At 42.8% G+C, this 14,831-nt stretch overlaps 1 protein-coding gene across 2 annotated transcripts in view; it reads left to right on the top strand.

Moving 5' to 3' along the window:
* HOMER2 (homer scaffold protein 2) overlaps nucleotides 1-14,831 on the top strand; it is a 50,742-nt gene that overhangs the window by 18,203 nt on the left and 17,708 nt on the right. For both annotated transcript variants that reach the window (XM_015872917.3, XM_015872916.3), the window contains exon 2: nucleotides 927-1,083. In XM_015872917.3, the coding sequence (XP_015728403.1) occupies nucleotides 927-1,083 (157 nt within the window). The remainder of the gene's footprint in view (nucleotides 1-926; nucleotides 1,084-14,831) is intronic.

A 14,831-nucleotide genomic window follows, 5' to 3' on the forward strand; every position in this document is an offset into this window, starting at 1 on the left:
AGGTAAATATTTTAGGGAGTTAACAATGGTGGACTCTATTGTAGTCCAGTTGTTTTTGAATGCTGTCAGAATTCTGTCAAGCTCAACCATCAATGATGAAACATTTTGTATGTACCGAGACTATATTGAATAGTGCACTTAATATATACCTTTACATGCTGTAGCTTTTAGGAACAAAAAGCATCAATATACATAGGTATTTTATATATATAAACAGCATGTCTTGATTTGTAGTTCACTTCTAAACTTGGCTCAAAGGTATGACTTGAAAATAATTCAGTATTGCTGTCTGTAAGTGATGTTAATTATGCACTAGAAGCCTTGATGTGTATCGTGCCTTGTCCTTCCAGCCCTGCATTTTCTCTGTTGTCATGTATGGTTTGGGCTGTCTGTATTTAGGGCAGAAACACTGGGCGTGAGTCGTTCCTCATGATGCATAAGGATGGGAAGAGGGAGGCTACACCTCACTGGATGTAGTCACCTGTGCTGGCAGGCAGCATGGGGCCTGGGACCTCATTCTTTCCCCCCTCACTTCTCATGCTGATTAACTGCCCACGGAGTAGTGCAGCTTTAATGACAGGAACTTTAATATTTCAGTAATTATACTGTGCCTTTGCTTTGCTAGCATCGTTAGCACCTCTGCAGAGCAACTCTGGCCCCAGACAGGCTCACAGCAGTGAGCAGGAGAGCCAGCTGTGTGGGATTTGTTGGTGCTTTTGGTACAGAACACGTGGATGGGGAAAGAGTGAGCGCACATGAGCATCCCTTCCTGGAGATAGGTGTTTTGAAGGAAATTTGGTTTACAAAGTCATCGTAACACAAGGAAGAAAAGTTAGCTTTGTACTGCCTGGTGATGTCTGGGCTTCTAGGACATTTCATCTTCCGCAGACTCATACATCCATTTCTCCTGTCCCTCCCTATTCCAGAGAACAGCCCATCTTCACCACCAGAGCCCATGTCTTCCAAATTGATCCCAGCACGAAGAAGAACTGGGTCCCTGCAAGCAAGCAGGCTGTAACTGTTTCCTACTTCTATGACAGCACGAGAAACAGCTATCGGATTATCAGTGTGGATGGAGCCAAGGTAGGAGGCTGATGGTATCCTGGTGTGTTTGCTGTGTGGAGAGCTTTGTGACTGTCAGCCCTGGCTGGCAGTATATGTAGATGAGCTGCATTAAACACATAAGTTGATAAATACTTGCTTTTTCGATATGTAATCCATTGTGGACACTCGTAGTGACAACTGAAAAGACAGCGACTTAAAAGTGATTTTTCCCAAATGAATTGACCTAGACAGGATTTTATCTCCAATTAGTTTGACTTCATGGTCTTAACGTGCCAAGGGCTTCAACTGCCAACACTGAGTCTGTAGCACAGTGCTTAAACCCACCTCCTGTGCAAGGTAGATAACACTGAGATCTCTTTGGTGAAAAAACCATTCTTTTTAAGGAGACAGATGTGTGCAGACTGGGGCTTTTGATTTAAATGCCAAGTACATATTCCATTTTGCATGGTTGAAATGTTTACAGGTTAGCACTTAATTTTCTATAGCTTTTCTACTGGAGTTCATCAGCGTTGAGTGACAAATTAGGCATGAAGTTGTTTTCCCCACACACAGGCTCTTTTTTTTTCACCTGACTTTGTTTTACATCCCCAAACAGTGTTCTTGTAGTATTTTCTGCAAGTATTTGCATCACTTGAATTGAGGATGTTCCTCAGACAACTGCTGTAATACCTTTAGTGCCTTCTTTTTCCAATCTGGCCCCCCCAGATTAACTTGTGAGGTGACTGCATTTCCCTAACAGTCTACAGAATTGTAAGTTAAAACATTCCAATCTTGCACAAAAATCATTGGCTATTTTTTTGCAGAAGTGCAAAACATAGAATAAGACGACAGATTTACAGCCTGTTTACCCACGTTCCTGCTCAGATGAGGGTGTTGAAATATTACCATCCTGGGAGAGCTACCTTAGAAATCATCCCTTAATAATCTGTTTATATTTGTCAGTCTTATTTAAAATATTTGTTTTTCCAAACACCCTCTGTGTTGTATTTGGTTGTATAGTGGCTTATAAATCAGCCAAAGCACCTGTTTAAATTGATGGTGATGTTCATTGACATTGGTAGAGCACTAATGCATGGCCATTGTAACTCTGTTCGTGCTGGTGTGCTCACCTTCAGGCTCCAGCAGCTGGGCTGGTGCCACATCCCGTGGCCTGTGTGGTTTGTGGGTGTGCACACATGCGTTATGAGCAATTAATGAAAAGCCAGTAATTACTGTGCATGTCAGGGGGAAGCCATGTGCCTGCAGCTGGAGCATCCTGCCCAGGGCTGCAAGCTGCATGGGTGTCAGAACCCCTTCATCTATCCAAAAGGCACTATCCGAAAGGAAACAGCTCCCTGTTTGAGCATGCCCTAGAATAGGGCAAACTTTCCCCTGGGGCTTCCCAAGCAAGGATCAATTGCTCATCGCATGAATTATTCCTCTTGTATCGAACCCATGCTGATTAAGGAGCAGGTTGAGAAGAAACGCTGCCTGCATGCTTCCTCTGGAGAGTCCCATTTCCCAGCCTGTCCATTTAAGAGTGCTGATGTGGAAAAAGAAGGGTGTTTGTACCCAGCTAATGATAAAAGTCCCTCTTCTCCCTCACACAACTACTGCTTAGCATTGTGACCTACTTTCCTCGCCCAAAGTGAAGCCCAGTAGGTCCTTGAGGAAGAGTAAAGGCAGCATTGGTTGGCTCTGTCCTGCTTACATGTCACTTATTAGAATAGTCTTCGTGTGTTGGCAAGTATCAGGTAGATTAGCATCGCTGCAGGCAAAATTATCCCTCTTTTAATGACAGAAAACTGAAGCTCAAGGGAAAGAAGTGATTGGGCCTAGAAGGAAGGTGGGGATGAAAGACACGTATCTCCAACAGCTCACCATCCTTGGATGCAAAGTGCCTGTTCTGGCAGTTTTAGACAAACATGTGATTGCACTGACTTGCAGGGAAATGTCATTTAAATCCAGAATGCAGAACAGCATGGGGCTGCTGAAGCCTGCTGGCCGTGCTGCTGTGCAGAATGCAAGGCAGGCTGCAGAGCCAGCCCAGAGCAGGCTAAGTGCCCCTCAGAAGCACTGCCAGCCTGACAGGCCATGCCCAGTGCAAAACCACTTCAATTTCTCTCTATTTCCAAGCCTGGAAGAGAATAGGCTTTAAAATTCCTACATCTTCTATACAAAAACAGGTGCTGTGGACAGTAGAAAACTGTAGAAACAGTAGAAAATAGCAAAAGATTTCAGATACCATAAACGCTTGCACTCAATGAGATACTGAGATACTATTGCCAAACAAAAGAATAGATTAGCCTATCTTTTAATTGCATTATAATTGACTTGTATGTTGTCTAGAAAACAGTTTCATCATCATGTTTTAAGAAGTTTCTCGCCAGAGGCTGTTTAAACTGCAGCATAATGAATGCTGAAGGAAATGGTACAGTAAAATGCAAGAGCACACACCAATACAGGGTTAATGAGGCAGCCAAGAGACTTTGTTGTATGAAAGTCCACAGCTTTGTGGGCAAGAGCCAAACCTGTTGAAAAATGACAAAATACAGCAATGATGCAGGGAGAACGTGAACTCAGAAGTGTCTGGTTGCTGTGTAGTGTGTGGGGGAAGCCGCATGCAAGGTTCCTCATTAAAAATGACCTACATTATGCTGCAATTGAGAGGCAGAAAGGAGGTTGGAAAGCATACAAATTGCGCAGACTGGTATCTTCCAGCACCTGTTGGAATAATGCATGGTAGCGCCCCTATTGGTGGGTTTGTTTTCACCTGTTTTAAATTGGAAATATGTATTATCCAAGTGAGGGAGAGGATATGGAACTTGTTTCAATACAGAATTCGAGAAAGAAATATAATCCTTGTTGGACCTCAGAAGCAAACTGTTGTCCTCAATTTCAAATGCTCTGATGTTACATGCCTACAAAACCTGTGATTGTGAGAGCGTCCTTTTCATCTTTAGAGAAATAAGTTGTTAAAAATGATCATAAAGCTGTCTTAAAAGTTAATAACCAGCCATAAACTCTGTAGGGGGCATTTTGAAACTGCTGGAGGCAAGTAAACTGGTGCAGTGAGAGGCACCTCAGATGACAGTGTGAAATTGTTTGTGGGATCTTTAATCAGGTGATTAGGAAAAAATAAAATAAAATTGAAAGCTAATGTAACGCAAGAGTCGTTTTTAGACATAAAGGTCTGTCTGAGTGCCTTGCACCAGGAAGGTATGGTGTGATTTGAGGGGCAGAATCAGAGCCCCAGTGGCATTTGGCAGCAGATATTTGGGGCAGTAGGAATGAATGATGCGTAAATCTGCTAATATTTGGTATATTTCTGGCTTTCTCAGTTCCTGTTCCAGCCCTAATTGCTACCCACCTCTTCACAACAATGTTTTTTCTGTTCCCATGAGTGGAGGCAGGGCATCTTCTGCACATTTATAGGCAATTCTGAGTTCCACCGGTTCTGTACTCGGAGATTCAAAACAAATTATTTTCTTTGCCCATGGCAATGAAATTATTTTAAGTCATAGTTGTTAAAAATACTCCAGGGGACTTTGCCAAAAGGTGACTCTTAGATTAGAAGAGCTTCCCTTTACAGGAAAAGCAATTGCGGGGTAAGGTATCAGAGATGAAATTCCTTCATCTGGCATGTTCCTTTGTGTGGTTTTTCTTTCACTGATGTAATTTTAAACCAATATCAACTCTTGCTCAGGAAAAAACCTACCAAGTAATTTAAATACTACTTGGAACTGAATTGAACAAAGGCTTCTAGCATTGTGTGCATTGCAACAGCTCTGCACTGCTGTGATGGCTTTTAACTGTGCCTCCAAGGCCTCATGGTTGTGACTTGTGATGGAGAGAGATCAGAACAAACATGGCACCTCCTCTTGTCGCATTCAGAACGGATGTGCTCCTCTGTGGTAGGGCGAGAGTGGCCCCACAGCATTTCTCTGCTGTAAGCAGGTAATGGTTGTCATAATTTCATAGTGAAATGATAGGAGGATGTTTCACTGCCTTGGGTAGAAAAGATAATGGGAAGGAAACGAACAATGAAAGTGACCTTAGAAACTGAAGTGTTGTCTTTTCTTCTTTCAATGGGTGTAGAGAGATCCTTAATAAAACACAGTGATTTTTCAAAGGTGTGGGTGAGCAAATATGTGTTTTGTCAATGAGACGGAGGTTCCTTTATTTCCCATTTGACCTGCCCTAGTTTTAGCTCTGTGACTGCCTTTGAGCTGTGCTGTGTGCTGCCTGGGGCCGGGCGGGCTGCCCTGTGCCTGATGCTCCTCTCCTTGTGTGTTGCTCTGCTGGCAGCAGCACTGCTGTTCCCAGAGAGACCCTGCTGGTAACATCTGGTTAATTTAGCAGAAAATACTTATTCCAGCTTCACAAGACTTTTTTTTCACTGCAGAGTAACTGAGATGGAGATTCCTTTATTTATTTTTTTTTCCCCCAAGACTTTTCCTGTTGTGTTCTTCGTGCCCTTCATCCCATTTCTTCCAGGGTTCTTCTCTGGTTGTCCCAGAGGGACTGCCCACCATAAATGGAGGGGCACGAGCTTAGTGTTACTTATGCTTCTGTTACTGAAAGCCAACAAGAAAAAGCCCTTTCATGAAATGGTGGTATATGACACGCACTAGTGTGTAATGAGCCCCCAAAGTATCCCAGCTCCAAAGGAAAGGCAACAGAGAGATGGACAGGCCTTGAGCTCTCAAGGTCCAAGTGAGACAGAAACCTTCCTATGCCAATAGATCTCTTACTGAATGAGCCCTCCGCTGTAATACAGAAAAATGAGCATATGTGATGGCTTTCATCTTCTCTTTACCCCTATCATGGTATGTTAAGAATTTCATGAACTATTGGAACCAACTTCAACATGATTATTAGCACTGGAGATTATACTGGAGCCATAACAGGGTAATTCCAACAAATGGAACTAATTAACCCCCCACATCAAAAAAGCATCTTTTGAAATATGAAAACACAGCATAAAATATAATTTTAATGCACAATCCTGTTTTCCAGCGTGCTTATTTTGTTTATATGTATAACAAACATCTCACTGTTTTTATGCTAGCCTGATGACTAGTGAGTAAAAACATTAGTTGTGGCTTTATAATCTTTAAATGTGGAAAATGTAATGTAGACAAGTACTTTTCCACTGAGACAGACTAACTGCCAGCCTGTGTGTATATGTTAAACTTCTGCAAATCCATATTAGAACCTTAAGAATGATTTGATGCCATTTAATTTACTGCTTGGTAAGGCAGCTGCTGTGGGGCTTCTCCCACTTCAGACTTTGAAGTAGAAGTTGGAGGTGGGTGCTCATCTACCAGGCAGGTTCTAGCACCAATGGTGCTGCAAAAAGTGCTTTGGAATTGATGCTAGAAGGGTCTCTGACTGCTTCTTGCTGCCCCTTTTGGGCTTGTTGCTGTAAGTAATGAGGCTGGATGGGGCTGCTCTCTGAGAGGCAGCTGCTTTGTTTGTAGTGATGCTCTCCTTGGTTATGTGTGATGAGCAGATTAGGAGTAGGGCAACATCTGTCCTGCCCTGGGTCATAACTCACTGGGCTCACCCAAACCGTGGTTTCTCATTCAGTGAAACTAATTAATACTTTTTTCATGTTGGTTTTAATTTCTGTTTCCTAATTCCATTTAAAAATGTAGCAGAGTTGGGGTGAGCACGGCTTCTAGATTTGTGGTGTCACACTGAAGGGCTCCATGAGGGACTCTTTGTTTAAGAGAATCTTTCCACCATACAGGAGATGCAACTCCTGTACTCATTCAACTCATTCAGCCTGTGGAGTGGCATGGAGATGTGTGACTTTTGGGGTGACACAAGGAAAATTCCTCTGATAATCCACCAGGCAGTAATCTGGCAGCTAAAGCTGGACAGATGCAAATAGAAAACAAAATACACCTTTTAAAGACAAATATTTGCACGTAGCCAGTGTACTGAGGTGTGCAGTGGATCCTTCTGCTGCAGAATCCAGGGCTTCATACTCTTGTCAAAGAAGTTTTAAAATAACTGAATGAAATTAAGGGAAAATGACAGTCCCCAATGATCTTTAAATATTCATGTTATCTGCGTTTGTGGTAATACTTACGGTTTTGTTTCTCTCTAGACATTAAAATAACTTGAGAATACTTTCTTTGAAGTTTGGTGGTGAGGAAAAGCAGCATAAAGGAGACGCAGAGCTGCCAGCCAAGCGTGGGACTGCCTGCATGCATCATCCTTTATTTGCTCAAGGTGACATCATGTATTCAGAAATTCAGGCAGAGGGGAGTTGCAGACTCTAATAATTGGAGAAGATGTTATGTACCCTGGAGTTGTGTCTGCAGAAGTTTCCAGCCATTGCTGGTCCTGGTTGAGGTGGTAGAGCAGGTAACGTGGGGTACCCTTGTGCAAGTGGGGCCCTGAGCGTTCAGAGGGAAGAACTGCATAACTGCAGCAGTTATTTCTGAGTTGCTGATAGCAGTGGAGATGAGCTGGGAATGGAGGGAAACATTAAAAATGTTTGTGCAAACAAGACCCGGGGCTGCAAGTGAAAGAGAGCTTGTCAAATGCTGGGAAATGGAGCAAAGTAAATACCAGGAAATGTGGTGGGTCCCTTGAGACTGCATCAGCCAGAAGTCCCGAGCATGTGCTGAGGATGGGATTTGGGTAAAGCTGTACAGCTCGCATCACCTAAGTGTTTCTATATTAATCTTTTTCCAAGTTATTACACTTGAAATGTGAAAAAAAATCCTTTGCTCTGGATTGTTTCTGAAAGGAAGTCTTTCAGAAGCCAGTTAGTGAGCTCAGGAGAGCAGAAAACAAAGTGCCAGCATCTGAATCTTTGACGAAAGAATAGGAAGCACACCTGCTGCTGTTTGATCCTGCCTGGCAGGTACAGTGCACGTGTGTGTGCCACCAGTTCCATGGTGAGACCACTCAACTGAAGCTGTGCTGCAGAAACCTATTCATAAATGCAATTTATGGGGGGGGGAGGGGAAGGGAAATACTTGCTGGAGGATTTCTGGTTGCAGAAGCAAATATGGAACCTTCCTCCTTGGATGGGTTTTCCCTCTTTATAGCCTTTCTGTAAAGTTTCTTGGTAAAGCTGTTTCAGGTCATGGTCCTTGATCTTAATAGAGCTTTTGAAGAATCCGTAAAAAAAAAAAAAAAGTCTGAGGGGGAAATGATCCATAATTGTAATTAGATGATAAGATAAAATGAAGGTTTTTAGTATCATCATCACAGGCACATGGAAAATTTTGCAGATGCTTTCTCTTGTCTTTCTGGTCTCATTAGTTAAGCAGAGCAAGACTCTTAGAGTAGGCATATTTTTACATGCCAAAAGCTTTCACACTTGCTCACCAAAGCTCAGGGAGCACAATGTTGCTCAGGTTGGGTACAGGCTTTGCAGTGTGCTTTTTCTTCCAAATAATTTACTGAGAGTGTTGAGGAACCCTGTGCCCAGGGATGAGCTGAACACCTGTTTTATCTACTCAGGTTTTCCCCAGCTTCATCCCAGAAGGACTTTGATGTGTTGCAGAAGTGCTGCACATCTATCAGGAATCACAATGAACATGGCTCTGCTTAGCAGTTAGTTGACTGATTTGGAATTTTTTAGTCCCTCTTGTTGTGTTGTTGTTGTTTTTAAGTGCAGCTGCCAAAAGTAACGAATCATTTCTCTAAGCTGTGCTTTATGGAGCTCTGAGGAATGCTTTTCCCTTGAAACAGCTGCTGTATCCATTATTTGTTCCCTTCTTCTTGCTGTAGTTCCAGAGGTATCTAGTACCTGGAAACCCCCATTAGAGTTAATGTATCAGACATACTAATCAAGTAATGCCAGATGGAATTTATAAATAAACTACACTGCACTTGTGTGCTCTTAAAATTTTGAGCATGGAGCATAAATCAGTGCAATATTTTCCTGGTTTTATTGAAAACAAACAAAACCCCAACACATTTCTTCCTTGATTCTGCATTGCAGAGTTGCGTTTAGTGGCACTGTAGTTGTTGGAGGGAAAACCAGGAGTAGTTTAATAAAAGACTGTCAACTACAGAATAGTAGGTAATTTACAAAGCTGATTCTCTTTGGATTCTCTAACCTCCACCTGCCTCCATTCTCTAACAGCAAAATAAGCCATCAGGCATCTTTGAGGATGCAGGAGGGTTGTTATTTTATGTTTTCCCACAGCTACTTCATATCTTCACTTAGGTTAGAATATTGCTTCTGAGTGTTGCAGGACCAGATTGCACCTGTTGTGTTGTCTTTTAACTGACCTTGTCGGGGTACTTCAGAAGATGCCAGGCAGGTTCTGCCATCTGCCAAGAGTAACATACCTGTCCTTCTTGGTTGTTCCTCATTCCAGAAGGCAGTTATTTCCAGATTTCAGAGAGGCAGTGGTAAGCCTCTCTCTCTTACTGCCAAATGCTCCCTGGGGTGTGTAGGCTGCTATTCAGAACAGAAGAGTCTTTAAGGATGGCCATGGTCTTGTCATCCTACCTGTGTCATATTGCTCACGTCTTGCAGCCCTGCTCCAGGCTGTTGGCTTCTGCCTCTCAGACATCATCTCAACCTTGTCTTTAAAAGCAGCGTTGATCATCTTTTCTTTGTTTGGCTCATTCAGTTTCTGCATCTTTAACTATACCTACCTTCTGATGGTGTTTTCGTGATGTGTACATGGTGGAACAATTTGGGGTCCTGGGATAAATCCTGTCTGAGCTCTGCACAGGGCCTTCAAGCTGAAGAAAAGGAAATGAGGCTATGGTATAGCTTCAAGGGTGCAGACAGAGGTGTGCTTTAATGCTTCATGTAGGGATTCAATTATGCAAATAACACATGCTTTATATGAAATCCCTCAAAGCACAAATGTGAGACAGCTATGTATTTTTGGCTGTATCTAACTGTAAGTAATGCAGCCTTCTCGCTCACCCAATTTGTAGTCACCAGGAAGAAATGTCTTTCCTGAATTCTTAATCTCTAGAAATTTAGAAATGTTATTTCTCATCTGGAAATAACACACAGGCTTATCAGGTTGTATCTTTTATGAAACGTTGCATGAAATTCCTGGGTGACAATTTGTTCCAGAGGGGCTGGAGAGAGCAGAGGGGAGGGGCTGGAAAGCAGTGCTGTAGCTTTGCTTCAAGAAGCAGCTGCTGGAGCTGAGCAGGGTGGTGGGTGGATGTGTGTGCTGTGCTGAAAAGGAAAAGAAATTCTCATCAGATGTCAAAGCAAAAATAGGAGACTGTAGAGATTTAGGCTTGGTGGAGGAGGTGGGAAACCAACTCTGTGGAGATGTTAATTACTTCAGGAAGAAAAAGAGCACAATGAAGTAGGTGTAGCAGGAGGTTTACTTAATAGAATTCACATCACTGTGAACCCACTTTCATTGCATTTAGACAGGTTCACAATAAGGACTTTACAACAGAAATAGTTTAGTAGAGGAAAAACAGTTATTAGTCTTTTTACTTAGGGGGGAGGACGTTTTTTACATATTTTCTTATACAGGAGGCCAAGAGCTACTTCTACATATATGTCATTCATGGCTTTGGATTTGCTGCTTTATGGGGTTAAAAACACACAGTCTTGGGGTTGCAGAGTGGATCTGTAGGGAAAAGAGAGAGAAGTGCAACTGCAGAAATGGCCCTTAATCCCACAGAGCCATCAGTGGCAGTGTGTGAGGGCTGTGATCGATGCGAGTCCCCTTCTATGCTTGCTTTCTTAGCACTGCATGTTACAGATGCTTCTGAAATGTGCATCTGGATAGCAGTCACAGTCAGTTACCTGGCAGACCTGGCAGCTGTCCCCTGCCCATTGCTACAGTTCCCCATTGCACACAAGTGATGGAACAGAGCAGGAAGAAAGGCAGAATGGAGACATTTGTTGTTCTTTTTGGCATGTTTATGGTGCTCTCAAAGGATGGGGAGAAAGATTTCTATTGGCCCTGATTTGTTAGACAGCTATTATTAATTCTCCTACGTTACAAGTTCACTGTTTTGGTCAAGAGCTGTTCTTTTTTTCATCTCAGTTTCTTGTTGTGAGTGTGTCTTTGTGCTACTCTTGATCCCATTTGGAAGGTAGGCTCAGGAGGGAGTTCCCTTTTTACCTTTTGCTAGTTCTGTCGTGGCTAATGGCATCGGTATGCAGGTGTGTGCTGTCTTTGTAGGCCGGAGCAGAGATGATCTGATATTATGGGGTCACAGGTGGGTGGTTTGTTTCTGCAATTCAGTGTGAACATGATGATTTAGGCTCCAGGTTACAGTAGTGTTTTTGTTTTCTTTAGAAGGAGGTGAAGAACTCTAAGCCCCATGCCAAGGTTAGCACCTTCCTCACGATGTCATTTCACTCATGTAATATACAGTTTCTGCTTTCTTGGACCATTGATTTATTGGTGAAAAGACATTACATTTCAGTCTAGCCCTCAGCAAAGGATGGTAGATAGTGAAGGTAAGTGCAAATCATGGCAATGTAGGTGGATAAATTCAATGAGGGAGTTGCTGAACATGTGAAATAGAGGAAGAATTTCTCTGCAAACCCATCCCTTTCCCTTGGTGTTCACGTCTGGGGTCATGAGTACTTCTGATTCACATTGGCTTGATGAGCTGGAAGAACCCGCTGAGCCTGTGATAGCTGCAGCCCAAGGACTGGCAGCTCCCTGCCCTCATCAATTCTGTTTTTAGACTGAGATACATCTTTACTGAAGATTAGCAGCCTGGTGGGTTGAGGAAATTAAATTTCACAAGGGCTGCAAACTGGAAAGCACATATTGAGAGGTGTGAAAATGAAATGGGGAGGTTTTAATGTAGTGATTTCTTAATGAGAAGATACTATGCCCTTGAGCCTTAGGGCTTTTCTGGAGGTGAAGTTGCTTCAGAACAGCAGGTGATGTGAATTTAAAGAAGAATTACTCTGGAATTTCCCAATCTGGTGAACTGGGATTTTGGTCCCAGAATAAAGGATGAGATTATATCTGTCCCATTTCTGATTTGATTTGATGTGGTTCTAGAACTTACAAATTGGCTAGTCTAGCAATCCCACAGCTCTTACTTTGGTCTGTTCCCAGTTAGAGAGGTGTTTGCCAGAGCTGGTTGTGTGGGTTGGCGTCCGCTGGTGGGTGTCCCAGTCAAGGAAATGTCCTGGTGCTGCTCAGGGCAGTGTGTTGGTGGCTCTGTCAGATGCTCACAGCCATTGGCTCTCTCCTTGTGGGGCTGACCCTGCTCCCATCTATGCTGCTGCCTCTTGAAACCTACCATGATACCAAGGATATCTGAAGCTGCTGGTAGCCCCTGGCTGCTCTAGTACTGTTCTGCGTGGGCTCCTGTGCGTGTGTTTGCCTCAACTTTACTTGAGAAAATGCCTTTCAGGAAATACATCAGTGTGATTTGGTGACAATGGGAAGTTTGGGAAGGACCCTTTAAATGCACTAAGCATTCTCCATGGTAAAAGGTGGTTGCACGTACATACACCACTCATATATCATGGGCAATTTCAGCAGCCAATACAGTTTTTTCTTCTACCCAGGTTATCTTGTGACCTTTCTGCTTGTTTTATTTGGCAACTTCTCTCCATGGGAAGGCAGTGGGGTTGGGTGTGTTTTCAGCCTGAGAGGGCTCTGCCCTGCACCAGCTTATTTGCTTACTTTTATCTGATGAATATGTTCCTAAATGTCTCAAATCATTTCTGGTTGACGGAGCACCACCTTGTACTGTAAAAATTATTCAGTGTCGTCTTTAAATAAAAATTTAGATCTGTCAGGATTGTTTTTCTCCCAGAGGAAGTGAAATTAGCCTGAGATTTTGCTTGGCTTGTGCGGACATAGCAGGAGTGTTTGCCATCTGATGTGCTGGCATCAAGATGAGAGCCAAGGCAGATTTTTTTTTAACCACATGTAGACAACTTCACCAGCGTGATGAATGAGTTTATTATTCTGTAAGGTGCTTATTACATTATGCTCCTCTTTGCCTTTGTCTGCAGGGAGAACACGTTAACCGCTTCAGGGACTGATGGCAGTTCATTAGAGCCGTTTGTCTATGAAAACATTACCCTGGATGAGAGTCCCTGCATTTATCTGGGGTTTTGATGTCAGAATTCCATCATAAGCATTATAGGAATGAGGGCCAATGCAAAGCTGCTTCATAAGAGCCCATTTGAATGATGAGTGGATTCTTCTTATAGGACTTCAGTAATGGATTATGGGAAGTCTTCCCACAGCGCTGTGGGTTTGGCTGGGATAGTTTATTTTCTTTATAGAGGCCTGTATGGTGTTGTGTTTTGGATTCTTGGTGAAAATAGTGTTGATCATGGCTACCTCACGGAGCTGAGTTGTGTTCCCCTTCTCCTGACTGTTTCCATGTAGCTCTGAGTTGCTTCCCCAGCTTTTCCTCAGGTTCTCACTTGTCTGTGGTGTCTGGGGCATCTGACTGACAGAGGAGGGCTTAAAAACAAAAACAACCAAACAACAGAAAGCTGAAGCTGGCTTCCAAGCAGTTTCACTAATTACAGCTTTTCATAAATTTAGCAGATGAACTGACAGTTCTGTGAAGGTATGTGATCACCACAACCTTCCCATGGATTCTGCACAGGCTGTAGAGGAAATTAACCTCTAAGGTGCTAAGCTAACGTACTTCATCTCATTGCTCAATACATTGCCTTATGTTATAGTTTGTAGTCTTCATTATTCCTCTTATCACATCTTTGATGTTGGGCTGGGATCTAAAAGTTCTCTTTGTTGTGTTTTTTTATGTTTGTATTTTCTAGATGTTTATTTTAGGGATTTTTATTACTCTCATTGTTGGCTTCCCGTGAAGGAAGGTCTCGCCTTTCAATGAGAAGGGTCATTTTATTAGTTTTTCACCCAGAGATGTCTAATTTGATAGGCACAGTAGGGCTGGAATAATACCTTTTGTCCCCTGAAACTTATGGTTGTTTCAGAGTTTCTAAAATAACTCAGTATGACAGGTATGTTTAAGTAGCTCACCTGTCTGATGTGGGATATACGTTCAGCACTTCTTTTAATGTTTATGGAAAACATCCTGATTTCTCGTTTGGCCATAGATCTCCCCCGCTTTCTTGTGACTCATTGTAGCATCCTATCCTCCTACTGTCATCCTCCCTTTGAATTGTCAAAACCATGCATAAAATCTTTTAAGTCTTTGGTTTTCTTTTAATTTAAATCACTGGAATTGAACTGAGGTTTTTATATTGGCCACCTTTCTGCTATGTGACACAGCTGGAGCACAGCGCATCTGGACAGCTTTCCTTCCATCTCTATGAGAGAGCCATACTAAACCATGTCTCATCTCCAACAGTTCATTTCTACACAGCATATGTCAGCCAGCACTGGCTGAAGGAACAATCACCTCTTCCCCCTTCTCATCCTGATTCTTCCTATTTAAAAAGTAAAACAGAATTTATGAGTACCAGCCACCTGGCTCTGCCCTGCTTTCATCCTTTGGGTGAGAAGCATCCAGCAGCAATGATTTCATCCTGCTTTTGAGCTTGGTATGGGTCGAATCATTGTGTGCCAGAGTCAGTCCTGTGCACACAGCAGGGAATTGTATGCTTGTTGGGAAGTCATAGCACAGAGTATGGGGAGCCACCAAAGATGTGCAGTTTCTAAGAAGGAAAATAGAAGCATGCACACAGAGGGCAGAAGTTAGCGAGGGGATGGAGGCAAGGAATGTTCTTTCTCTGGTGAATTTAATTCACGCTTTTTGCTAAATGTAAATGATAGCTTAGGAAAAAATCTGCTTGGAATACCTAGCAAATGATGTTGCCAGGATACTTCCTGATCATGTTAATT

This window comes from Coturnix japonica, chromosome 14 (assembly GCF_054131305.1).
Source record: "Coturnix japonica strain WE chromosome 14, WE-NBRP24, whole genome shotgun sequence".
In the NCBI taxonomy this organism is placed as follows: domain Eukaryota; kingdom Metazoa; phylum Chordata; class Aves; order Galliformes; family Phasianidae; genus Coturnix; species Coturnix japonica.